The following is a 27,612-nucleotide window of genomic DNA, read 5'->3' as shown; positions in this document are numbered from 1 at the left end:
AAGGAAAAAAAAACTTAATCATTGCTAATGGATTCATTTGCATTTAAATGAGCAGCTGGGGAACTGGAAGGAGTGATAGCTAAGAAACTATCAACCTAAGATCAGGTTACTCCTAGAAAAAACGGGCAGACACTAGAAATATATTTCTTGATTACAGAACATATTAAAATCTAACCCATTTCTAACCTGCATTTGCAACGATTCTCCTATCAGTCCCATCATGTTTTATAGTTTCAATATTGTTCTCCTTGAAGTCACTCCAGTAGATCCGGTCATCGTTCAAATAATCAATGGCAAGACCTGTTGGCCAACCAAGGTCCTCCTGCACCAGGGTTTTCCGATGTTGTCCATCCATCCAGGCAGACTCGATTTTAGGTTCTCTGCCCCAATCAGTCCAGTACATAAGCCTGTAACAGAAGGTTTTCTTTTTAATATTTCATCTAGTGAGGCTTCTCCACCAAAGCAGAGCATGACCTTCCAGCAGGGAAATCTGCTGTGTGTCATAGAGAGCTGGGTGCTAAGTTTTTGCACTTTACTTTAGAAGACAGGGTGAGAAAAGGAGGAGCCAGTGTATCTGTGGTCTATCCTTCTTGAAAACTTCCTCCATAGAGATTGCCCAGCCCTGTTTGAGTATATATATTCAGACACTTTAAAATGTATAATCGCAAAAGCTGTTCATTCTTCATAAAATATTTATTGAATGCTTTCTGTGTTAGCAGCACTGTTCTGTGTTTGAGATGTATCAGAGAATAAAATAAGGATTCCAATTTTAAAATGGATTATTTGGCATTCAATTAATAATTATAGAACTGCACAGACCAGGGATGGCACTATTTGAAATACCTGGAAGGACCAGGCAGGAGACGCAAATGAGTGGAGCACTGCAGTTACAAACATCAAGTGATGGTGAGAACAAAGCCCTGTCTAGAAGTTCCAGGCAATGCTGCAGTAAGAAAGGCATCCCTACTGGGGCACCAGGGTGGCCAGTTGGTTAGGAGTCCACCTATAGACTTTGGCTGAGGTCATGATCTCAGGGATATGAGATCGAGCCCTGCATCAGGCTCCGCATTCGGCATGAAACCTCTCCCTTTCCCCCTCTAGGTAAAGAAGTCATTACCTACATAGTGTTATCAGTTGTTCTGATTTTTCAAGCCAAAAACATAGCTTAAACATTTTTTTTTTAATGTTAGTAACTAAATTTTAAAAACCCTAAAACTTTGCTTAGTTCAAGTCCAATCTGTCTGTAGGCCATATTTAGGTGACCAGCCTTTGCAGTTTCTAGTCTCAATCATCAGGTTAAGACTGACCCTTAAATTCTATTGAGAAATGTGTGAATTTTAGACAAACTGGGCTATGGAAAAAATGGGACCAGAGGCCCTCCCCTTATGCAGTATCAGTCTGAGGCTTGGATGGTTCTAAATTATCTTTAGGGAATACTGTAATTCTTTAAAGTTAGTAAGAGATGCCATTCCAAATAGTCCAAGGACAATTTCAGTCCAATTAGGAAAAAATAATTGAGATATAAATTTTTGACAATCCACTGGAAAACATCTAGAACATGAAGGACCCCTCCAAGTACTTACCCTAGTTTGGGATTCACAACCACTGCAGCTGGTTGATCCAGTCCAGTGGAAATCAGCCACTTTCTGTACCTCCCATCAAGTTTAGCCACCTGGATCCGTTTGGTCTTGGCATCTGACCAGTAAATATGCCTGAATTTAAAGGAACAAAGTTAATCATCTAAAAAAGTCTCAACGAGCCTTCAGTTTGGAAGCTGGGGCCAACAAGACAACTACTTAGATAACCAGTGGTCAGAGCAGAGTTTCCTTCTCTGGGGAATGCCCTGATATCTTCCACCAATGGTCTTTGGAAAGTTATGAGTGGAATCCTAAGAAGTAGAGGGGGGACTCCTGCCTAATCAGCCAGCATCAGTGATGATGATGGACTCACATCTGACATTGCTACAAGACATGCACTGCCAGGTGGAAGTCATAAGGCACTGCTGAGCTGGCCAATTCCGACTGCCCCGGGAGCCTGCTTCTGCTTTGCGAAGAGTGCCACTGGCATCAACAGCAGTCCGGCATCAGCTCCAAGGATGAGTGGAAATAGCCTTTCCAAAATAACAAACTCAGCATGGCCATCCTGCCCTGTTCCACTATCCTGCAGGTCTCAGTCCTGTACGAGCAGAAAGATTTCCATCAGTTTCTTCACGCACTCACTCATGAAGGCTAAGAAAGAAGTGAAACTTCAAACATGAATTGCCTGGTTGATTTTCAGAAGGAAGTGCTAAAGTCTAGAGTTTCAAGTTACTGACTCTCCAAGGCCTTGATTCCTGACAGAAAATGCTGAAATGAGTGCCCTGATAGCCTGTGGGCACAGCAGGGACCTAATTAACTTCTTCAGAGATGCTCAAGTCTTCCAAAAGCACCAGACAAGTTTGTTAAAAGGTGAAAATTAATTTATGCTGTAAATGACTCTCCATTATCCCAGAGGGCAATAAGCCCCTGAGCCTTTCCTCTCAAACATTTTTTCATTATTCCTTCATTTTCAAGGACATGGGGAATTCAATTAATGTTTGAATTCAGATCCTAATGTAATCCCTTTCCCACAAATGTCACTCCTGATGCAAGGCTCTTTCTTGAAGAAGGAGCTTATGAACTTTTCCACATCAGTTTACATCTCCTGTATCCTACTTAAGGTTCATATTTAGGGATCACACAAAATGTCCGGCTCTGGTCCCTGGGGTTCTAGAAAATCTGAAAGAGCAGAACAAAGCTGACACCACTATGAACTCAAAACCAAACATTTAAGAGGAAAAGTCAAATTTCCAATCTGTTTAGACAAAACAGCCCTGCTGAAAACACAAGATGTGGATTGCTGCCCCTCAAAATAATTACCATAGAGAAAAATGTTTCATCTCAACTGCCTTGCTGGTAGGACTGGAGGCTGTTCTACTTCTTCACAAAATGAATAGTGCTGCCATACTGAGGGTTCTGATCTGGGAATCCAAAACTCTGTTGGCAAGAATGCTCTCCTGGATATAATATGAGATCTTGACCTTGGTGCTCTCCCAAACCTTTTCATGGCATCCACAGAATATAGGAAATGATAAATGCTCATTTGACACCTTGGGATAAGCAGAGGTGGCTGAGGGAGCTAGATACAGCAAGCCCAGGCATCACACAGTTGCACCAGCACTGAGGGCTACCCTTAGCTGGACCAGCTTAACTCATTACCATGACAAGCTGTAAGGGGTCTGGCCAAGGTAACAGAAGAGACAAGAAGGGAATGCCACTAAACTTACCTTCCAACCCAGTCCACTGCTAATCCATCTGGTTGCATTATGGATTTCAGGTTCAGGTTAACTTTCGACACAAGATTATTAGTACCAGATTCAAAGTTGGGGATGTAGGCACGTTTGATAGCTCCAAAATCAGAGCCATGCCCTAGCACAGTATAATATACGACGCCTGCAAGGCAAGATACTCAATTGAGTTTCATGTTAAGAACATCAGGTAAGGGAGGAAACTGGGGTCTAAGCAGGTCAACTACTGTTCATTTACTGACATCTCTACTTCCTCATTGTTCCTGTGAGACAAATAATTCAATTATACTGATCTGAACAAACCTCAGAACATCATACTTGAGCTACTAGCTACAAATACTTCAACTGACAGCTTATTGATACTGACTTGGGTGTCTCTATTTCAAAGGTAACTTACTAAAATACATTTCAGCCAAGAGCCTATATTTACTCTCATTAGGATCAAGTTCTAGTTCCCAAAATGAAATGTATAGATAAGCCAGGGCCAGGCTAGTCAAAAACTTGCAGTAAAGGAGCTATGTAGATGAGAAGTCCTATTTTGCGTATAGACCAAAGGACAGTGGACAGCAGACATCTTAAAATGCACAGGAGGACTGCAACTTTTAAGGCAGACTTTTTAAGGAAAGATATACTTTCCTAGGTGTTTGCCATTCCTGAAAAGTTTATTGTATCATGTAAATGAGTGTGAAAACACAACCATAATAAATCTTACATAGCATAGTTACTGATAGTTTGCAAAACATTTTCACACCTGTTATCTCATTTGATCTTCAAAGAACTCTCCAGGGAGGCAGGCAGACAAGATTACTGTTCTTATTTTATAGTTAAGAAATGGAGAACCAGAGAATTGTTATCATCGTTATAATTATTTAGTTATAAAGCTCGGTACGTGAGGGAAACAGGCATCGAAGATGAGTTTTCTGATTCCTGCCCCATTACCATCTCCCATACACACCAGAGAGCCATGAGAGACTCAATGATAAACATTTTTCATATTTTCATTCATTGAACTAAAGTCCTAAAGCAATCAGCACATACACTGTTGGGTCAGATGCTGGGTCAGCTGGTAGCCCTGCAGAGTTGAACTGGATTCAATCCTATCTCCAAAGAGCTCATGATTAAGGTACAGGGAGAAAATTCTGTGGATGCCTATAACTCAATGTAACATGTGCTTTAGTGAAAGCCATGTATAAAATCCTACAGGCTCACCCAATGAGCAATTATGGAACTGTGCCCAGGAAGGGTTATAGAAGATATCAGAGGAGTTCAGAAGATATCAGAACTGAGTCTTTGAAGTTTGAGTAGAAATTCTGAAGGGTGCAGGGATAGGGGAGAACAATCCCTTCATGAGCAGAGACAAAGAGATATTAAACAAAGGGACATGAGGCGGTCCTAAAAGGATAGTCCCCAGAGATGGGAGAAGGTCTGGTTGAAAGTTGAGAAAGTTTCGCTGGGACACATGGCCAAATTAAGGCGTCCTGAACAAGCTGGATAGGAGAAGCTCTATCCACCACTCATGCAACAAAATTCACTCATTAAAAAACAGATGCCCCAAAGTTTAACACCTTATAATTCAATTAATTCAATTAATATCAGTGGCAGCTGTCAAAGTTCATACTCACTGAGACCTATGCCTTCGGGGTCCCAATCATAATCAAGAGCCTGAATACGTTCCTCGCCTTCAAGATAATCTGAGAACCTCTCAGATGAGAGATTGTATTTTCGAATTCGTACGTTTTCAGGCAGTAGCAACAAAGGAGGGTTACCTGTAAAAAAAGACAAGGACTGTTATATTTCTTTGAATTCTATCTGAACTCTTTTTTAAAATGAAGCAGATATAAAATAGTAAGTATCTTCCCACCTTTAAAAAAAAAAAAAACACAAGTTTTTATAGGAATCTGACTACTTCTGCTAATCAACAGAACTAACGACTACCAAATGGGGTACAAAATCTGTGACTGGACATTCTTGTCTCCATTTTCAGGTGGAAAGCTAGTATTTCTGTTAGGGGTGTTATCACTTCTTTATTCTGTGTGTTCTGTAGGTAATGGTTTAGAACAAGACAGGACTGAGACCCCCAGATAGTGTCCTCTTTTCCCCTGATTTTTTGCCCTTATTCTCTGACAATAAAACAGACAAGATTGCAGACAATCTCATGGAAGAAACACAGTATGTATAGTGATACTAAAAGTTTACCAGGATGTCCTCATTCCTTACTCTTTACTGACAGATTTGATGATTCTTTTAGCAGGTAATCGGCCCCACAACTCAATTTATCTCTCAGCTAATGACAAAAACAGCTTGTTCTTGTTCTCACCCAAAGCACCTATTTCAATGGTGACTCATTCTGAGGTGCACGGTCTATAATTAACTTTTGAAAGTTCACTTTATATATTCCTTCTGTCTTGGCGTTGTGTTTTACATGACCATGAGCATTTATTTCAGTCATCTCCTTAGTTAAAAGGAGTTAGTTAACTAGTTTTTAATTTGCTGCCTAATTACCAGACCAAGTGCTCAAATGCCTTTACCCTAGTTTTCATTCACTGTCAAAATGTTTGGGGGGGTAAAACAATTTAAGAATGCTAGTCAGATGTAGTATGCTTTAAAACCCAATTTGTATGAAGAAATTGGACCCCCATTTACCCTTAATTTGCAAAGTAAAATGTTATTTCCATATCTTCCATATCATGTTCTTTAAACTCTAGCACAAACTTCAAATCTCTAATTCTCATAAAGACCCATACCCCTTGACGGGGATATCCTGATTTAGATGAGACCCCTGGAAATCTGGACTATATAATACTTCTGCCACGTAGTCTTTCTCTTTTGTCATTTCTATCTAGTACTTACTACTGCCTTCTATCAGGCCTGACTCTCAGATACCAGCATTAACCTAAAATGCAGAACTAGTGATTGAAGTTATAAATGAGCGAGACTCCCTCCATCTGTGATCGGCAGCCCATGAACAATAAAAAAGATTTATCAACAGAATGTCCTTGATTTGCCCTGACTGAATGTGACTGTTTTTAGTGATCCATCCTGAATCACAGGGCCTCAAACCTTGATCTTGGAGTGGGAGCTGGAGGGCTTCATTAATTTCCTTCTGTTGACCACCACCCTCTAGGCAAGCTTTTGTCTGAATATTCTGGAAGGCAATATCTTGTTCACTTTTTGAAGTTTTATCAAGGCGGACAAGAGCCTAAGTCCAGAATAACAAACAATACTGACTCCTATTTTAATTCCTGCATATCTGTTGTGGTATTGCAGTTATTGTTTTAATCTGGCAGGAGAGGAGAGAGAAGAGCCTGGATGGGCATTGGAAGAGAAGTAGCTGGTGAATTAAAAATAAGACTTTTGGGAGTCTGAAGTTCACTTTCTGGTATATTGTACTCATCAGCATTTAGTTCTCTGAAAGTCAACTGATTAATCCCAACATGAACCCATCATACCATCAGCTGCGCATCGTTTTCCATACTGGTCACTCACAGACCTGAAGCCTTCCGCACAGGAACACTCATAACTTCCTTTGGTATTCCGGCAGTTCTGGGGACAAACCCCAAATTGCTCACATTCATTGATGTCTGCAGATAAAATAAAAGCAAATATGCAACATCTGCTCCCAACCATTCCTTCGAGGCCCTGCTTCTACTTAAATCCAAAGTCAAAAGCAATGAAGCCGGAGAAGGCTGCAGATGAAGACAGGCAATGATGCGATCATTTGTGGAGCACTTCCTAAGCTTCAGACATTGTTTCACATGCTTTTCATGTTTGTGCCTCATTCAATTTTCCAAAATGACTCTGCAATATGGACTATGCCTAAACCCAAAGTCCCAAAGCTAATAAGCAATAAAGACAGGGTTCAACTACAGCAGAGTGACTGTGCAATAGCAAAGCAAAACATTCACTTTTGGAAAGCAGCTGGATGTTGGTGTTGTTTGGTATACCACTTCCCTTGGCCTCACTAGCTTCAGGAAAGGGACTTGCTCATTCGGTTTCTTCACTGAGTTCTTAAGCTTCAGCTTCCCAAAGAACTCTCTCAGTCATCTGAGCATGACACGTCATGAGTTAGCAAGAGCAAATTCAAATAATGAAATCCTACTCATTCCTTAGCCTCTTGATAAGCTACCTTCCAACTCCATACCTGAGATCTTACTTATGTCTGGCCTAAGTAGGTGTGTAATATATATGTGCTATTGGACTTTGATGAAGAAAGTAAAACTTTATTTTTTAAGAATCTGATCTCCCACACTGATAAAATAAGCAGTCATCACTTCTTAACACTTTGTGAATCTTATCAATTCCGCAGACATTACTGCCTAGCCATCTGCTAGGGACTGGCAAGAGAGCATGGAAAAAAGGAAACTGGCATCCCTGAGTATTGCTTTTTGTTTTTCCATGACTCAAGAAATTAAGATGCAAAATCTTTACATTTGTCATCACAGGTTATATACATCTTGAATTACAGCTTACACTCTCATTCAGAACTGATCATCACCCTCTAACAGTATAATTATTTGTGCACTTAAGTATTTTAATGAACTAGAACTAAGAGTTTAGCCCCATTAAGGGAATTAAACAGTAGTTTAATAAAAGGGAATGAGTGGAGAACCTGACGTATGAGCATCTCCTAATGAAAATTGGAGGAAATATACTTACCGTCACAGGAGTTTCTGTCCAACATACTGGCTTTGAACCCGGGTCTACAGGAGCAGATAAAGCCTCCTTCACTTAACTGCGTACAGTTTTGTTCACATAGATTCTCTGCACATGATCTTTCTTTTCCTGTATCTGGAAAAACAATCTTAGCATTACAAATAAAAGGTATAAATCTACCTATAGTCTACTGTAAGACATCTCAAGATAATCCCTTCCTGTAAGTCTTTGTAGAAGATTGAAGGCTTCTGTATATTCAGATATCTGATAATGGGGCAAATGCCATTTATATAATTGTATATAATGTCAGATCCTTGAGGCAATCTTCCCATTATACTCCGCACTGCCAGGCTTCCCAGAGCATCCAATTCCAGAGTCCAGAACTATGAAGTCTGGGGCTCTTTACAATTGTAACCATCTGCTCCATAAATATTATATATATATATATATGAAATAGGGATTAAGATATATATAATATATATCCTGTTATGTGTGTAATAAAGAACAATGGTACAGTTTAGAGCAACATAACAAACAGGAGGAAATTATAATGTTAAAAGAAGACCAACTGAGATATGTGTACACATATCAAGTGTTGGCCAGGGCACAGTAAAATGCATTTAGTTATCAGTCATCCAACTGCTATGCTATAAGAACCATAAAGTGGCACACATGGAAAGGAATTTTTCAACAATGTGTATGAACCAAGGACTTTTAAAAATACTCACTCTATTATCTAGTTATTCCAAATTAATACATTTTCCCTCAAAAAGGAATAAAAAATGTGTACTATGATTTATGTTTAAGGATTATAAACTGCTGATAAAATTCTGAAAACAACTTAAACAATTACAGTTCACTGTCTTATCAAACCCAAGTAAGACACCATTGATGCCCTATTTTACATAATGCTAAAATAGAAAAACTCTGGGACTTACACTCTGGCATGTTATCACCTGAAGAATTATTCTTGTTTCAGAGATGTTTAAATGTGAAAATAAACATGCATCTTACAATCAATGAGTTATGATTTTAAATGATACTTTGACATGGAAAATATTTATAACAAAAATGGAGGGAAAGATAGTAATACTAAATATAGAATATGTCTAAATTTTTTAATATTAAGAAATGATTTTTGCACATATTATGTGCAAAAAAACACAATGAAGTACACCAAACTTAAGATTCTCTTTTAGTTATGGGATTCAAGTGATTTTTACTTTTGATCATTAATATATTTTCTGTATTTTATAGCTTTCATAATACAAAGAAAAAATTCAACAATAGTTCATTTTTATGGGGCTTATATGAATGACCCTTATTATCTGTGCTATTCTGGGGTCCAGATACTCCAGGGCAGACTTTTAACATTTCAGACTCCATCCTCACACTTCACTGCTCATCACTGCCCTGAGTTCTTATCTCTGCCAATATCTGTCAAAGCCATCTGGCTTTCATTTTTGTTATTATTGTAAGTTTGCTTCTTTTATCCTGATTCTCCATCTACCCTCAAACCTAGATCTTACAAGGAAGCACACAAAGATGAACATACCTAATGAGTGATAATGGAGGCCAAGGCATGGGAAGGGTGGTGATTATCCCCATAAAGGATTTAAGCTTTATCTGCGTTTCAAATGAAAGATCTCTTGGTCACAGGCTTCTGAATATTTTAGCCAATGAGACTGTAGTATCTCCTGCTCATTTCTTCCAAAGCAAAACAGATTTATATCTATCTGTCTCCTACAGTAGGAAATGAGGATCCTTTAAGGATATGATGACTATTTAAGTATATATGGTTTGAATAGACTAAAAACATTGAGTTTCAAAAAAGAAAAATAATCACAAAATAAAGCACAAGAGCATTCAATGGAATGCTGCCCTTGGAGCTCAAACTTCAAAGCCATATACATGAAAACCTTAGTTTAGCCCTTAAGAACTACACATTGCTAAATAAGTCTATCCAGATTTTTTATTTCTTCCAGAGTCAGTTTCACTGTTTTCTGTCTTTCTAAGAATTTGGTCATTTGTCTAATTTGTTGACATTAAAAAAGTTTCTCATACTATTCCCTTATAATCTTTTAAATTTCTGTAAGGTTGGTAGTGATGTCTCCTCTATAATGTTAATAAATATGACCTGTTTTATTAACTTGGATAGCCTTTAGACAGTCACATAACCTCTTTGGGTCTCATGTGTATAATTAGACTTCATAATCTTCTCCCAGCTCTAAAATCTACACATGACTAAAGATCCCAGGAAATAAACATTTCTGGACCAAGTGCCCCTCTGAGTTATACTCTTATGAAGCAAGAGTCCTTCAAACAAGAGCAGAAACCATGTAACATCGTAAGATTCTTCCTCAAATATGAGGAACTTATAACTTATTTCAATAACAATCACCATCTTAATCCACAAACAGATCATATACAAACCCAAACATATGACACTCTAAAAATATTAGTATCTTTCCTTTCCTGATTTTAAAATACTTTTTAAAAAGCAAACATATGTACGGAACATCAGAGATCCTGTTTAAATAGGAGAAAGAAGAGAAAGGGAAAAGAAAAGAAAGGCAAGGGGATTAGTAGCACCCAAGAACTGATATCTTATTTTTTTTAAAGGATTGTATTTATTTATTTGACATACAGAGAGATCACAAGTAGGCAGAGAGGCAGGCAGAGAGAAGGCGGGGAAGCAGGCTCCCTGCCAAGCAGAGAGCCCGATGCAGGACTCAATCCCAGGACCCTGAGATCATGACCTGAGCGAAAGGCAGAGGCTTAACCCACTGAGACACCCAGGTGCCCCAAGAACTGGTATTATTTTTTTTTAAAGATTTTATTTATTTATTTGACAGACAGAGATCACAAGTAGGCAGAAAGGCAGGCAGAGAGAGAGGGGAGAAGCAGGCTCCCTGCAGAGCAGAGAGCCTGATATGGGGCTCGATCCCAGGACCCTGAGATCATGACCTGAGCTGAAGGCAGAGGCTTTAACCCACTGAGCCACCCAGGCGCCCCAAGAACGGGTATTATTGAATAAGAATTATTATGTCTCAAATTATCGACCCACAGCAGTAAGACTGATACACTATCACATATTCACTTAATACCTAAAAACAGATGCTATTTCTGTACTTTAAATTAATATCTATGCTACTTATTTCTTTAAATAAACCCTGCTTTTAATCGAATGTTATTTGAATTAAAAGGACTGTAGTCAATTGTAAGCTTTTTAAATGGCTAACTAAAAGAGGAACTAAGGTTTGACCCAAGCCCAACTAGAAAATACTCCAAACTCTTGGAACAGCTTACTTATCTGTCTCAGCACTAGAACTCAAATCTAACACCCAGTTTTGCAAATCCTGTCATGATCACGCTTTTTAAAATATTTAATCAAGTCACATTGCTATGTCAAAAATTCCAAGCCCCACTAGGCAAGTACATGAAATAAAGGACAAATCAATGCATTAATGATCAATTATTTACCCTCCTTTGTACATCACACAGGAGAAAAGTTGCCTGGAAATCACTGGGAAGCCTCAGGAAAAAAAACCACTAAAGCCCAAGAAGTTAAAAAATATGTGGAGCTAAGATGACTAAGTCATGGGCTCCTAGAGTCTGAAGAACTTTTTTTTTTCCTGTGAAGAAACTGAGGCCAGGAGAGGTCAGCTGATGCCCAAAGGGACACAGGTAGTGGCCAAGGAAACTAGAGGCCAGCTCTCGTCATCTGGAGTCACAGGACTATTCAAATTCTGCCTCTGCCACTCTGTATGACCTCAAGCAACTTCTTAAGCTCTCTGAGATTTATTATACAGATAAGACATAATAGTAGCAACCCAGTGGGGTTTGTCTGAGTGACAAATTAGATAATGTATGTGCAAGGATTTCATAAGAGCTCTAAAGGACTAAAAAGGTGTGAATTATTAACATGCCATTCCAACACTGCCATCACAATACTGAACTAGAACCACTCCTTGATTGTGTTCCTTATCTTTTTCCTACACAAAGTAGTCCCTCTACTTTAAAAATAAAAATAAATGTTCCTCCTGAGGTCCCCTGAGACAACCCCATCTTTATCAATTCCCTTAGAAGCTTTTCCCCTTAGTGCCAAAGGATACTGCATTTGGCTTAAGGTGAAAAAAATATGCAGACTAGTGAACAAAATACATAGCTTTAAGGTGCTGGGAGGCACCTAGTTAACTGGGAGGAGATGCTCTGGAGTTAGGTAGATCAGAGTTTAGATCCTCAGCCTCCTGATGGCAAAAAGACATGCAGGTTTTTCATACCTGCAAGCCAATTTCCTCATTAAAATAATACTTGAGCGGCACCTGGCTAGCACAGCTGGTTAAGCATCTGACTCTTGGTTTTGGCTCAGGTCATGATCTCAGGGTCGTAAGATGGAGCCCCATGTCGGGCTCTGCACCTAGCACAGAGTCTGCCTGGGTTTCTCTCTTCCTCTCCCTCTGCCCCTCCCCACCCCCATTCTCTCTCCCTCTCATGTAAATAAACAAATCTTTTTTAAAAATTTGGTGAACATACCCAGCTCATAGGGTTGTTACAAGGATAAAATGAGATAATCCTTGTCGTGTTTAGCATAATGTCTGGTATAGAGTACATGCTCAATAACAGATAGCTACAGGCTTGATTGCAATTCAGAGCACAAAATAAAGAGAAATACGTGGTTATCATGTTCTTTATGTTATTGCACACTCTCATTAGGTAAACCCGAGTTATTACAATGAAATACAATAATCAGTATTTACTTACTGCAACCCGTTTCATCAAAATGGTCACCACAGTCATCAACATCATCGCATACAAAATACTGTGAAATGCAATGTCCATTGCTACACTTAAATTCGTTTTCTGTACAAGGTCTGGAGGTCGAAGCCAAACCTATAATTTAAGAACAAAAGTTCAAGTCAAAGTCAAAACTTTCTCTTCTGTGGAACAAGATGCTTCCCTGTGTGGCAAATAGTTATCGCTCACAGGTAAGCCTGTGCTTCCCTACATTTCCCAGTCTCCCTTGCAGTTGTGTTGGGACCACGTGACTAGTTCTGTCCAATGGGCTATGAGTAGGAAGTGATATGTGTCACTTCCGGACTGAAGCAATTAAAGCTCCCGTGTCTCCTGCTTTGGAAACCTTGGAAGCCATAGGTTTCAGGTGGCCCAGCTACAAGTTGGAGGGGCTGGGCAACCTGCACTGGCCTTTACTTGGGTGAGAAGTAAGTCTTCATAAGGTATCACCCCTGAGAGTTGCAAATTTGTTGGGTGCAGTGGTGGTATGAGATACCCTGAATAGTAAAAATGTAAGGTACTTTCGTAATAAAAAGCTAAATTACGGGACACTGTCTTCAGTGTCAGGAGGCAAGCAATGAGGAAAGATATTTTGGAGATAGGAAAGATGGAGACCCATATGATGCAAAGGCAAAGCCTTTGGTGAAAGTGTCACTTTGGAAAAATTGGAAAGCAGATCACCTGCTTGTTGAACCTGTCAAACTAGGGAAAGAGGTAAGAAAACGGGATGTTAGCAGTGTACACTGCTTGCCATTACCTGAGTTTGGCAGGGGAGTATCAATCAGAGAAAAGTTCAGGGAAGAGCTGATTGATTTATAAGCAGAAATGAAATAAAGCCCAGCAATTTGATGTGTGGGAAAAGCTGACTCCATTTAGATCCTGAACAGTGAGATTCTGAAGTTTAGAAGGCTTTGAAACATAAATAACCAGTAAAACCTCTGAGTTGGATGAAATACCGGCCCATCTATTTTTCTAGATGGGCTGAATGTAACCAATGATCAGTTGAGACAAAGGTGCGTGAGAAAAACAAAGATATAAAGCAGATTCGAAAGCTATGTCTCAAAAGAAACACTGGAGCCCACTGGTCCTCTAGAACTGCTGTAGGCTGGTGAATGCAATGAGTCTCTCTTTCTTTCTGCCCAATGGGAATCTGTTTCTATTATACTTCCCCTGATCTACCACTATCTCTTAGGGGCAGAGGGGCATAAATAAAACTTATTTATTAGTTTATGTTTCTTCAAACCAAGAGGAACCTTGTATGCAACTGACAACAGGACTGAAGCCTGTCACCCAGGACTCCTGGATTTCAGTTACTGAATGGGACTATGAGTCATGCCCCTTGGGAACAGGTTCAGGGTGTTCTATGCATGGGAAGGAAAGTATAAATGGATTCTTAGTGACACAGGGGCAAATTGTGGCAAAACCACTGGTATTCATTAAACACCCATGCACTTCCCTGCAGTTATATTGGAACCTTGTGACCAGTTCCAACCAAAGGACCACAAGCACAAGCAAGATCTATCACTTCCACGCCCAGGAAAATACAAAACTGCGTCCTTCCTTCATTTCTCTCTTCTCCTGCTTCGGCAACCTTGAAGACTATGTGTCGCAGGTGGCATACTTAGAGGACAGAGAACTGCCTGACCTTCATCAAACTTTACATCAACCTCTGCCTCCCAGGGCGCATGGCTGGTGCAGACGGTTGGGCATCCAACTCTTGGTTTCAGCTCAGGTCATGATCTCAGAGTTGTGGGATCTAGCCCTGCATTGGGCTCTGTGCTGAACGCAGAGTCTGCTGGGATTTCTCTGTCCCCTGCCCCTCTCTGCCTCATGGTCTCTCTCAAATAAATCAATCTTAAGAAAAAAAATTCACCCTCTGCTACTTTAAGCCACTGAATTGTTGTGGTTTGTCTATTTTGATTCCTCTAACTAACATCCAATTCTTTGGGAAGAGTAAGCTTACTGCCCCTTTGATCCACTTTCAAATTTGACCACATGCTCCAATTGTCTTGCTCCATTAAAGAAAAAAGAAAGAAAGAAAAGGCAATAGGAGTAAGGGAAATGGAAACAGAAGGGGAGAAGGGAAAACCTGCTCAAAATTTTTAAAATGTCCTATTTCTTGGTTTTCATCCATTTGTGCCAGGCCTCAAATAAACCTAGGAACATTATAACCACAGGGTCACCTCTGCCAAAAAAGCAAGAAACCGCTAAGCACATAAGTACAAGCCAGAGTGCTGCCATAGTGTCCTCGTCCTCTCTGACACAGAGCTGGCAGTGAGCATTCTAAGGCCACAGCAATACAAAGGATGGAAAATAGAAAAAAGGAGCCATTTATCTAAATTTTCCCAAAGAGCATCCTTTTAGGAAGAAAAAGTAATTGGAGTCAGGGGAAATCATTTCTCTTGCTGACTTTTCTCTAGATAAATTACCCCCAAAATTAATCAACTCTCCCCTTCAATGGACAGATTTTAAAACATTCTCACAAGGGGAAAGCACAGATTTTTTTTTTCAGTATCTATAACATTTAACACCACTGGTTTGAAACTTCTATCTTAAAATAATTGATAATTTTTCTCTTCTGGGAAATGAATTTCCACTTTAAAGATGCACATAAGACCAGCTCTGTTAACACTGGTGCTGCCTTTTTGAGCGTGATCATTTCAGCTGAGCATTCAGCAGCTCACGTGCCTAGATTAACAATTAGTAACTCGAGGCTGAAGAGTGACAAAACTCATTTTTGAAAATAAATAAACCATTAATTTGTGAAGCGTGAGTCAACTAGTATTTAGTGTTTTTCTCAATGTCTCAAAAAAACCTTATTGATTATTTAAATGAAGACTAAAAAATTAGACGACTTGCTCCAACGAGATGGGAAAAAGCAGGGGAGGGATGTATCTGAGTAGTGAGTGTGTTTATATGGTCTGGAAACAACTGTCAAAGGGGATCTGCAGCCACAGGTCCAGCTCAGCCTCTACCATACAAACTGAAATCCCAGAGGTACATTCTGCAAACTGCAGCCGACTCGGGGCCCTTGGTTTTTCCTTCTTTTTCACTTTGCTTACACTGCTCCTCTTTCTCATCACTCCCATCTCCACAGTCATCCACATGGTTGCACAGCTCATGCTTATAAATACAGCGATTGTTGTCACATCGGAACCGGTACGGTGACTCGCAGGAAACATCCACTGGAAGGCAAGATGGACAAACAAAAGTTCAAGCTGAGAGTAGAATGTAGTATCTAAAATGCTCCCGGGCCAGCACCAGGCTCGCCGCATTCATCCATTCATCTGTTCATTCAATGAACCAATCCACAAATACACCTTGAGGATCCAGCACACACCATGTCACTGTGCTAGGAGCCAGAAACGATGCAGAACAAGAAAGACAGAGTCCTGGGACTCACAGAACTTTCATTCTAACAGGAAAACAGACTTTGCCAATTAACCATTCAATTATAACTTTGAGAAGAGCCACAAACCAGACCTGCTATCATGGCATCTATGGTGGCAAGGAGTGGGAGTGGCGGGGGGGGGGGGGGGGGAGCTGATACAGATCAGAAGAGGCTGGGGGAAGGTTTGGAGTCAGGAAGGAGCACAGCACCTGTTTGGACCTGAATTACAGTCCCTGTAGCCAGAGCACAGAATGAGGGGGACAATTATAAGCCATGAGGCTGGAGAGGCTGGCAGGACCACACATGAACCCTTATCCTAATATTAAGGAGGCTGCTGTGTGTCTTTCTGACGGCAGTTGTCACTGATGCTCCAGAGCATGAAATTTCACACGGTGACAGACTTTCCTTCCTGAATGTCCTCACCTCTTACATTAAAAGTTACTATTTCACAACTGACCTCTGACTCATCTTGTTGCCCAGAGTTAGACTTCTAGCTGACGCTTATGTACCTGTGAGGAACCCAAAGGTAGAACCCAGGTCCCTTACTTGTTTGGTAAAGGGGCATGGCCCTCTGTGCAGGCCCCAGAGACTGGGTAATCTTAACACACACGTGTGTTTTTCTTCCACATGGAAGGCTTTGGCTGTCTGATTTCTCCTTCTGCCTTTGCATCACAGACAGGAACAAAAGCAGAAACTCATGATAAGGTCGGCTGGGGGTAAAAAAGTCAGACCCAAGAGCTGATTCTTAGAAGTTCTGTTAACAGAACTGTTGCAGAAATTCTTTGTTGTGAAAGATGTGCAACATTATGAAACAGTACTGGTCGCTTTTTAATGGGGCTGTGTCTCTGCCTCTCCACTTTTTAATGGGGCTGCGGGCACTTTATCTCATTGAGGGAGTGACTTCCTAAGTACTTATTTGAAAGTTCCACAGGGTTAAGGTATTTTTCAAGATCCATCAAGTTAAAAGCAAAACAAAACAGCGTTAGTTCTTTTTTTTTTTTTTTTTTAAACTTTTTTTTTAAAGATTTTATTTTTTATTATTTATTTGACAGACAGAGATCACAAGTAGGCAGTGAGGCAGGCAGAGAGAGAGAGAGAGAGGAGGAAGCAGGCTCCCTGCTGAGCAGAAAGCCCGATGTGGGGCTCGATCCCAGGACCCTGGGATCATAACCTGAGCTGAAGGCAGAGGCTTTAACCCACTGAGCCACCCAGGTGCCCCAAACAGCGTTAGTTCTTAACAAGAAAAGATGTGGCAAGATAATGTGGAGATGCCACTGTGAAAATATAATGTACCCTAATTAAAGTGCTCCGAAGGGAAGGAAATACTGACATGGCATTTTTGTCCAATCCCTGGGCTAAAAAGGAACAGGGATGAATGTCTGTCTAACATTCCCACATTCCAAACAACGAACTGGGAAAGAAGACAAAGTAAAATGCATCCAGTTTTCAAACATTGTTCAACTGGCCTCCGGCATCACACACCCCACGTAAAAAGCGTTGAGATTTTGCCAGACGACACCACTCCCAAACCCGCCCTTCATCTCCCTCTTACGGCACAGGTGAAGTTCTTCATCAGAACCATCACCACAGTCGTCATCGCCATCACATTTCCAAGATGACCGGATGCACACGTGGTTTTTACATTCGAACATAGTCGCTGAGCAATATGCACCATTGGGGAAGCGAGTGGCTGTTGGTGGAGAGGAGAGATTCCAATTGTTAGAAAAAGCTACAAGTTTTTAAAAGGTAGGCTGTAATTTGTCCTGTAGCTCTTTCCATGACAGCCTGTCTTCCTTATTCAAGATGGACTGTCACCTTCCACTGCCTGAAATTGTGATGAACTACCTCTTCAGGACCATTGTCCCACCCATTTTCAAAGACATTAGTCATTCTGCGGATGGCACCGGACTTTCTCTTCATTGGCAATGGCAACTCTTTTCAGCTGTGTCAGCACTGGCCCTACCCATCATCCATTTATATAGTTTCTCTGAAACCAGGTTTTAAGATGTGGCAACTACATCATTAACAATACCCATCACAGATAATCAAAAACAGTCCATATTTATTCAGTGATTCATAAAGACTAAACTGTGAATGATCATACTGACCTTCATTTTTAAGCTTTTTGTATGCCATCACGCAATTCAGAAAGATGTTAATGCTGTGAATTCAGCATGTTCTAACACCCAATCCAAGGTTTTTATACCCATCTATTCACTGCTCGAATGTTCTCGTTTACCTGAGGTGGTTTTTTTCAATTAATGAATTTGTATCTCAGGTGATAATATTTTTGTTAGCGCAGATATTTACTATATTCTCTATTATATGGTTAATGAAATGCACCTGAATGACTACTAGGAAATATTTGGGTATGATGACTCAGACCCCTAAGTGAACTGGTAATTACCAATGAGTGCCAAAGAGAAAATCCCTATATCCTAGCCATTTAAGAAGTGGTGGCTGCTGGAGAGGTGGGGTCTAAAAGGCCATCTGCTGCATTTCAGATGAGCAGGGCCACGGGGGCCCAGACACTTACGACAAGCAGCTTCATCGGAGGCATCTAGACAGTCAGCCATTCCATCACAAGTCGACTGCTCAGGCACACAGTGTCCACTCTGACATTGAAAATACCCAGGTTGGCACGTCTTCATCTCTGGAGAGAAAAGACTGTCATTCCAAAAGGTCTCGTTCTTCTCAGACAGGTCCGGGGAACAGACTAAGGACGTCATCCCATTCCTATCCAAACCCTATGACTAGCACACGGCAAATGCACAGCTGTGGCTAGAAAAGGAATAAATGCGCCCAAAACACATTCTCCTCATTCAACATATGAAAATGGAAGCACCTCTCTCTCCCCTATTACATAATCTCTAGCATTTTCTTGGAAATCTGAATTCCCAGATCCAACCCTTAATGAGTAAAGAGCTATAAGAGTCACTTGGGGGTTATGATTCCTGGTCTAATGCCCCTGACCTCTACACCAGGGAGCTACAGAAATATATCCCTCATGGACACTTTCCGGGGAACAGGAGGAAAAATGAATGCTTTTGTTGTTGTTGCTTATAAGAACAATGCAGATTAAAGTCTGCTCCTAGGAAATATTAAAGTTAAAATGAGATTTTCAACAATCTCTTACCCTTTTCACCTATTACAAATTAAGAGTACTGTAAGAATGAAGCATAGAAAATACAGAGCGGGGCGCCTGGGTGGCTCAGTGGGTTAGGCCGCTGCCTTCGGCTCAGGTCATGATCTCAGGGTCCTGGGATCGAGTCCCACATCGGGCTCTCTGCTCAGCGGGGAGCCTGTTTCCCCCTCTCTCTCTGCCTGCCTCTCTGCCTACTTGTGATCTCTCTCTGTCAAATAAATAAATTAAAAAAAATCTTAAAAAAAAAAAAAAGAAAATACAGAGCGGAAGGTACTGTGCTATGCTAAGGCTTATGTATTACATAAAATATAGAAAAATTGTTTTATTCTAAAAAACCATACGAACTCTCACTTGAAGTCCCTTCTTCTGTCAAATATGCAGACTCTGGTACTACACCCCATGGTAAGCCTCTGAAAGACCCCTGACAGTTACCGCAGTCCCGCTCATCTGAGTGGTCGCCACAGTCGTTGTTATGGTCACAGACCCATCGAGAGGGAATGCAGCTGTGATCATCACATCGAAATTCACTCTCCGAGCACTCCCGGGGGACTGCAAAGGAAAGCCACCCAGCCATCAGTGGGAACCAGGAATCATACACAGAAGACAAACTTGTGAGGGCCTGAGTATCCTCAGCATGCCTGTCACTCCCGTGTCCCGAGTCCTAGCCATCTGCTTGGGCAGGCAGACTGCCTGTCCTCCAAAACTAGACCTTCTACCTCAATTTTAAGAATGTGAAGAAGGGCATTTATTAAGAGTTTTCTCCAGAGGTGATTTACTTATAAGATAATTGTTGCTTTCATGATAGTCTAGATAACCTCCTATAGGATTAAACATGAACTTTCTCAAATTTAAAATTCCACTGGATCACACTTTTGTCTTAAGTTTTAGCCAATTGATATTTGCAGGTTTAATCAGTGTCCTGATTCTCTCAACTGCCTATGGAAAGTGGCAATCATTTCTTACTTCCAAAAAGTAACTAAAGTTAGCATGTATTCCATTACAGGGCACCTGGCTGGTTCAGCTGGTACAGAACGAAGACTCTTGATCTTGGGCTTGTGAGTTCAAGCCTCACACTGGGAGCCTACTTAAAAACAAAAAAGAATGTATTCCATATTAATCTATCTGAAATTGACATATACATGAATCAGTGACGTATGTTTAGGGCAGGGTAATATATCCAATTACTCAGGACTATCTAGTTTGATGGGACCCAAATCTTCGGCTTCTTTTCCTTGACCCCCCTGTCCAATTCCTTACAATCAGCACCTTCACTGGGAGAAAGAAACTAAAAGCTGACCTGCCATTTAACCACTAGCCCTCCTAAAACAGTCAGCCATTCTGGGGTGGGCGGGGAGGGGAGGACAATCCTAAATCAAGATCTCTTTCCTCTGCTACTACAACCATTTTGAGGCAAGCACTTAAGAAGCAAGGTCTTTGGTTAGCACCTTTCCTTCTAGAACTTCTCTTGGTCCTTATTTTTTTGTTTCTATTCTTTATCTTACTGTATTTGTTCTGTATTACAAGTTGCCTCACACTCTTTTTAGAAAAAAGGCTAGATATAAACAAATTCAACAAACAAAACATATACTTGGGTAACTACCCTTCTCCCAAAACTTCATCTTAAAGGGAGATGTTTCTGTCTTTAGTCAAAGAAAAAGTGGAAATGTACCAGTCATCAGAATGCAAGAGATCAGGTCATCCTACCCATTTAGGATGAATGGCATAGAGAACTGAATTATGGACAAAGAACAAAAAGCACAACTCTGGCAGCACATAAAGACAGGAGAACCATGAACACTCACCACAGTTCTCCTCATCTGAGTGATCTCCACAGTCATCGTGCCCATCACACCTCCAGCGAAGAGGGATACAGTGGTGATTATTACAGCGAAATTCCCCGGAAGGTTTGCATGTCCTCTCCTCTACAAAGCACAGTCATTGCAAAGACTTCAGAAGCTGGAGGTCAAGAAATGCCAAGGTAGCACTGGCTTTCTTGTGAGACAATTGGAGAATTATGCTACCATATTCTCAAAGCTTCCAGAGAGAGGAATGCTAGCAGCGTTCACGGTCAATATTCCTCTTTTGGCCAACCTGAACCTATCCTACTTAAACTTTAAACTGCTTTAAACTAGATTCATTCTTTTTTGTAGCAACTGCTCAAAAAATGAATTGGCATCTGTCTTCTAATTTGCAACGAAGACCTGGGGAGGAAGATTAAGTGATGCTAACAGCAAATAGAGCATTTCCATCTCACTGCCTTCAGTTGGTTAAATTCAGTGTTATTAAATTCAGTGTTAAAATAACCCATTATCTGCCTTACCCTCTGCCAACTAAACCTAACAGACCTTCAGGTTTCCAGTTAAAGTGTATGGATAATCTTGACAGATTCTATTAATTCATTTGGCCGTTTGTCCCTAAGTTCCTTCCATGTTGCCAATGTGACTTACAGCTTTCTCGTAGAAGATACAGACAGAGAGACATTCTGAATATGAAAATCTCCAAATAAGAAATGTCCTGATTTTGAATTATTCTTTTTAGAGATAGGTATCAAATCTTTTCTCTACCCCCTTCCATCAATTTCAATAAATCTATAAAATTAGACAATTTAAAATTGTCAAGTGCAAATAACAATTCCACATTTAGGAGAAATTACGTAAGTTCCTAATATCTTAATAATGCCTTCCCCAATTCCAACATTCCTCGGGATGGGATTTCATTTAAGAGGATATAAATTAAACTCCCCAATAGCCCACTAAATGCTAAAAAAATGTAACCTGTTACTGGAAAGATCAGGAGATGATGCTTTTTCAGAGGTAATCGGAGGAGCAAGGACATGGAAAAGGCACTGTCATCACCCAGAGGGCACCTGACACTTCCGTGCTCTTGCCCCTCCCCCACACTCCTGCAGCCCCTCCTACCACAGCCTTGCTCATCACTGTTGTCCCTGCAGTCGTCGAAACCGTTACACACAGCCCACTGTGGGATGCAGCGATAGTTCGTTCTGCAGCTGAATTCTGTATGGTTGTCACAGCGATGGCTCACTGAAAAGACAGGAAAAAGCAAAGTCGGAACTGAATGCTCAGTCCAAAAGCACCTTCCCATTGTCATATGAAGGACCTGGTGCTGAGAAGAAACAATTACCATGTTACCAACTGGATTGATTCTGGCCACGTGTGTTGTTTTAGGTGTGATCTATTTACCCAGAGCAGAAAGCATCTTAAGTTTCCTCCCTGTCAAAGTATCATTCATTTGTGTTACAGGATTAACTACAGGGGAGGGGGGTGTGGAGGAGGGGAAGGCCTGGGCTTGAAGCAAAAAAGCACCTGGGTGTCAGCTCTACCACTCAACAGAAATGTGACCAACTACTTAAGGTGAGCCTCAGTTTCCTCACCTAGAAAATGGGAATTGGTAAATGCACATTCCCTACTGTGCAGTGTTTCACTGAGGCTCAAATGAGAAAGTGCTAGAAACACACAAATGGAAGTTCTTGTGATCGTATTTTGGAGAGTTAGATATCCAGAGTACAGAGAGGAGGAATGAGCTCCTTTTGGAACAAGGTCTGGTTCTACCTGCCAACCACACAGCTATACTTTGCTCTGTAGTACCAGAATTAGCAGGGAGAGCCAAGACGGAGGGTGCCACGGGGCTGAAGCAGGGGCTTCCCTGTCATTTCTCAATCCACACGGGTCCTCCTGCTTTCCCGTCCGTGCTCCCACATGTCCCTCCCGCAGGAACTCACAGCATTCGGGCATGGGCTCATCCGAGTAGTCGCCACAGTCATTGTCCACATCACACTTCCAGTCCTGAGGGATGCAGTGGCTATTAGCACACTTGAAGTAGCCCGGCTGGCAGATCCTACTGGCACAGTTGTAGACATCTTCGTCTGAGTTATCCCCACAGTCATTCTCTGAGTCACACCGCCAGGCTTCGGGGATACACCGTTTGTTGGCACACTGCCATTCGTTGGACTGGCAGCGGTGATGCTCTGCAGGGAGGGGCATTTGGTTGCGAGGTGTTAGGGACAGACACTCCTGATTTACATGGAGGGATCTTTGAGAGCTTCATCCTAACTTCTTTTTTAGAGGACTTCTGTCCTAACGCACTTATTATCAGCCAATACCACGACAAGGTCAGTTATTCACTTGACTACTACTGTCTCCTAAATTCTTAAATATCTTTCTCTTGCATGTAGAATTAGGGGTTAAAGATGGTGTCACTGATGGCCTACTGAATTCTGATGGCCACCTTCTCCCATCCCTGTTCTCCTAATGGACAGTGTTTCTCAAACTTTGTGTTTGCTGCTATTGTTAATGTGTTGTTTTCAGTTCAGAGGGTTTTTTTTTTCCCTTTGCTTTTTAAAAATGGAAACACTAATAAATATCACATGAGCATCCTTAAAATGAGAGTAGGAAGCCCTCCTCTGGCCCTCCGTGTTCACTCTCGAGGAGGATTCCATGCACAGCACATGGCAGCAAACCACCACAGACAACACACTATCTACCTCAACCATCTGCCTTGCAGAAACCCTAGTCTATCTTAAGAACCTTATAAAAATATAGGATGGGCTCTCGACTTTTTTCCTAGGACCCTGGACTGGTCTGGGAGTTAGGTCATGCAGAAAATCCCCCACAGAATCATGATTGTTCACAATCTACTACAGAAGTGGGCCAAAGATGGTAACTGAACGCACCACAGAGAATCTGGTCCTCGTCCGAGCCATCAGGGCAATCTTGGTGAGCATTGCACAGGAAATGCGAGCTGGTGCAGTTGCCATCCTTGCACTGGAACTGTCCTAGCCGGCAGTAGCGCTGTGGGCAAAGCACCGGCTCATCAGAGCCGTCCGAGCAGTCTCTCTGCCCGTCGCATTTCCACCAGATAGGAATACACCTGCACAGAGAAAATACAGCGCTTCTCTTAGCAAAGCACAGGGGGTAGAGGCTACCTGGAGAGAAGACATCAAAACTGAATTCCAGGTAATAACATGCATGAGTTCCTTTACTGTGGTGTTATTTTCAGAGAAAACATTACTAGATAAGATGGGCCAGGTTTGTTAAGACCCAAATTCATGCTGAGAAAATGCTCTGACCTAATGATTACATTCCTGCCACAGAACACAGTGGCGTGTGTGTGTAGGGCTATGGTTCTGGTAGCAGGAACTGGTTGGGAATGTCTGCTGGGGTGACATAACAGACAAGTGGGTACTGGTTGGGAAGGCAGAAGGCACTTACATTTATTGACAGCCTGGTCAAGATCGATATATGCTAGATTCTTAATCTAAGATATTTTATTTAATCATCAAAACAATCTGCCCTTGGATCTTAAATGCAATGGTTTGCTTTAATGCCTCCTCCCTCTGACTCAGTACCCCCAGTCACCAATGGTCTATGGCCACAGTTAGGGAAATAATCAGTGGCCGTATTTTATAACAGATACAAATAATTAAAAGTAGATTTAAATGTGTAATCCTGGATCCTCGGGCATAGTAACTAAGAAGCTAGGCTAGTATATGAGTGTGAAAGACAGAAATTCAACCACTTATTTTTTCCTTTTTTTTCATATTTTTATTTAAATTCTACTTAGTTAACGTATAGTATAGTATAGGTTTCGGGAGCAGCATTTAGTGATTCATCACTTACACATAATACTCAGTGCTCAGCACAAGTGACCTCCTTAATCCCCATCATTCATTTAGCCCACCCCCACCTACCACCCCTGCAGAAACCCTCAGTTTGTTCTCTACAGTTAGAAGTCTTTTTTTAAATACAATTAATTAACATACAGTATATTATTAGTTTCAGAGGTAGAGTTCAGTGATTCATCAGTCTTATAAAACACCCAGTGCTCATTACATCATGTGCCCTCCTTAATGTCCATCACCGAGTTACTCCATCCCCTAACCCTCTCCCCTCCAGGCAACCCTCCAATTTGTTTCCTATGATTAAGAGTCTCTTATGGTTTGTCTCCCTCTCTCACTTCATCTTGTTTTTTCCCTTCCTTCCTCTATGATCCTCTGTTTTCTTTTTCTTTTTTTTTTTTTTAAGATTTTACTTATTTGACAGAGATCACAAGTAGGCAGAGAGGCAGGCAGAGAGAGAGGAAGGGAAGCAGGCTCCCTGCTGAGCAGAGAGCCCGATGCGGGGCTCGATCCCAGGACCCTGAGATCATGACCTGAGCCGAAGGCAGAGGCTTAACCCACTGAGCCACCCAGGCGCCCCCTCTGTTTTGTTTCTTAAAGGCTTTGCTTCCCTTTCTTTTTACCCCCTTCCCCTATGTTCACCTGTTTTGTTTCTTAAATTCCATGTATGAGTGAGATCATATGGTATTTGTCTTTCTCTGACTGACTTATTTTGCTTAGCATAATACAGTCTAGCTCCATCCACATCACTGCAAATGACAACATTTGATTCTTCTTGATGGCTGAGTAATACTCTCTTATATATATACGACATCTTTCTTTATCCATTCCTCAGTCTATAATTTGGCTATTCTTGATGAGGCTGCTTTAACTTCACGGAGCATGTGTTCCTTCAAATCAGTATTTTTGTATCTTTTTGGTAAACACCTAGCGGTGCAATCGCTGGGTCATAGGGTAGCTCTTAACTTTGTGAGGAGCCTCCATCCTGTTTTCCAGAGTGGCTGCACCAGCTCGTATTGCCACCAATGGTGCAGGAGGGTTCCCCTTCCTCCACATCCTCACGAATACCTGTTATTTCCTGTATTGTTAATTTTAGCCATTCTGACAGGTGTGAAGTGGTATCTCATGTTTTGGTTTCAATTTCCCTGATGATGTGTGGTACTGGGCATCTTCTCATATGTCTATTGGCCATTTGGATGTATCCTCTGGGGAAAAAAGTGTCTGTTCATGTCTTCTTTCCATTGCTTAACTGGATTATTTGTTTCTTGGGTGTTGAGTTTTATAAGTTTGGAGATTTTGGATACTGACACTTTATCAGAAATTCTACCACTCTTGAGGGCCATTTTTTCAGTGTACAAATATACAATCTTGGTCCTGACACCAAAGACAATTTATTAGAAATTTAAAAAAAAAACACAGTTTCTAGCTCCCTCTCTACAGAGAAATACTTGCATACATTTTGTTTAACAAACTGCTTCTAGGGGCGCCTGGGTGGCTCAGTGGGTTAAGGCCTTTGCCTTTGGCTCAGGTCATGGTCCCGGGGTCCTGGGATCGAGCTCCACATTGGGCTCTCTGCTCAGCAGGGAGCCTGCTTCCTCCTCTCTCTCTGTCTGCCTCTACTTGTGATCTCTGTCAAATAAATAAATAAAAATGTTAAAAAAAAAAAAAACTGCTTCTATTCATGGAAGAAATTATCTGAGACTGGGGACTGAGAGTCTTGATGCATTCCAAATGAACCACATTAACTATCCCAAACCTTAATTCATTAGGAAACTCCCATCCCCTGGACCCTCAAAGTTCTATGTGTGTCCATCATCCAAGGGGATGGAGAGGCAGTGGCTGAGGGAAGAGCAAGCCTTACTTTTCACTGTTGGCACACAGGAACTGGGTGCTGGAGCACCTGGGCAGGCAGACATTGATGTTACCCAAACGGAGGGTTTGGAAGTCATCTGGACACTCACAGGTGAATCCATTTCCTCCTGCTCTGATGAGGCAGAGATGAGAACAGCCGCCATTGTTGGTACCACAGGGATTGCTCACTAGTAGAAGGAAAATATACGTTAGTTCACTTAGAATATCACACACACGTGAACTGATTGCCCACCTCATCAAACTAGTCATCGCTCAGTAAGAAAAATCATACCCAAGTTTCGTGCTTTTTCACAAAATTCATAAATGGGACAGATGGCAGAAGTGTAAGCAATGCTGTGCTTTGAGAAAACTGATCTATGTGCGACCAGAAGTGAGGCATACTCACTGGTGTTCTGGGCTAGAAAAGATGCATTTCTCAAGGTCTTTGGAGAGTGGATGGGAAACTTAGCTTACATTCATGTGCCCAGACCTAACAGTTTCTAGCAGATGCTATATTCTCTCATTCTAAGAATATGGGCAACAGAAGTATGGCCAAGAATGAGATGGACATACCTGTCCATCTGTGTGGCATCTTTACTAATTTTCTGGGTCACCACGTGGAGATGAAGATTAATTTGAACTATTTTATAGACAGACAGATATAGATAGATACACATATATGTGTATATATTTTTTTTTAATTAAGTAAACTCTACACCCAACATGGGGCTCAAACTCATGACCCCAGATCAAGAATCACATGCTCTACCAAGTGAACCAGCCACGTGCTCCTAATTTGAATTTTCACTAAAATAATA

At 41.2% G+C, this 27,612-nt stretch overlaps 1 protein-coding gene across 1 annotated transcript in view; it reads right to left on the bottom strand.

Moving 5' to 3' along the window:
- Window positions 1-27,612, bottom strand: part of LRP2 (LDL receptor related protein 2) — a gene marked incomplete at its 5' end in the record, with an annotated part of 198,609 nt that overhangs the window by 15,537 nt on the left and 155,460 nt on the right. The window contains 16 exons of the mRNA XM_080799264.1: window positions 187-407; window positions 1,584-1,712; window positions 3,305-3,470; window positions 4,948-5,091; window positions 6,775-6,906; window positions 7,982-8,113; window positions 12,743-12,871; window positions 15,826-15,957; window positions 17,716-17,853; window positions 18,700-18,816; window positions 19,741-19,857; window positions 21,111-21,230; window positions 22,227-22,349; window positions 23,048-23,293; window positions 23,999-24,195; window positions 26,805-26,982. Of these exons, the coding sequence (XP_080655390.1) occupies window positions 187-407; window positions 1,584-1,712; window positions 3,305-3,470; window positions 4,948-5,091; window positions 6,775-6,906; window positions 7,982-8,113; window positions 12,743-12,871; window positions 15,826-15,957; window positions 17,716-17,853; window positions 18,700-18,816; window positions 19,741-19,857; window positions 21,111-21,230; window positions 22,227-22,349; window positions 23,048-23,293; window positions 23,999-24,195; window positions 26,805-26,982 (2,421 nt within the window). The remainder of the gene's footprint in view (window positions 1-186; window positions 408-1,583; window positions 1,713-3,304; window positions 3,471-4,947; window positions 5,092-6,774; window positions 6,907-7,981; window positions 8,114-12,742; window positions 12,872-15,825; window positions 15,958-17,715; window positions 17,854-18,699; window positions 18,817-19,740; window positions 19,858-21,110; window positions 21,231-22,226; window positions 22,350-23,047; window positions 23,294-23,998; window positions 24,196-26,804; window positions 26,983-27,612) is intronic.

Source organism: Martes martes, assembly GCF_963455335.1.
Source record: "Martes martes genome assembly, chromosome: 3".
NCBI classification, from domain to species: Eukaryota; Metazoa; Chordata; class Mammalia; order Carnivora; family Mustelidae; genus Martes; species Martes martes.
The sequence above is the reverse complement of the archived record's forward strand: the minus strand, read 5'-3'. Positions and strand labels throughout refer to the sequence as shown.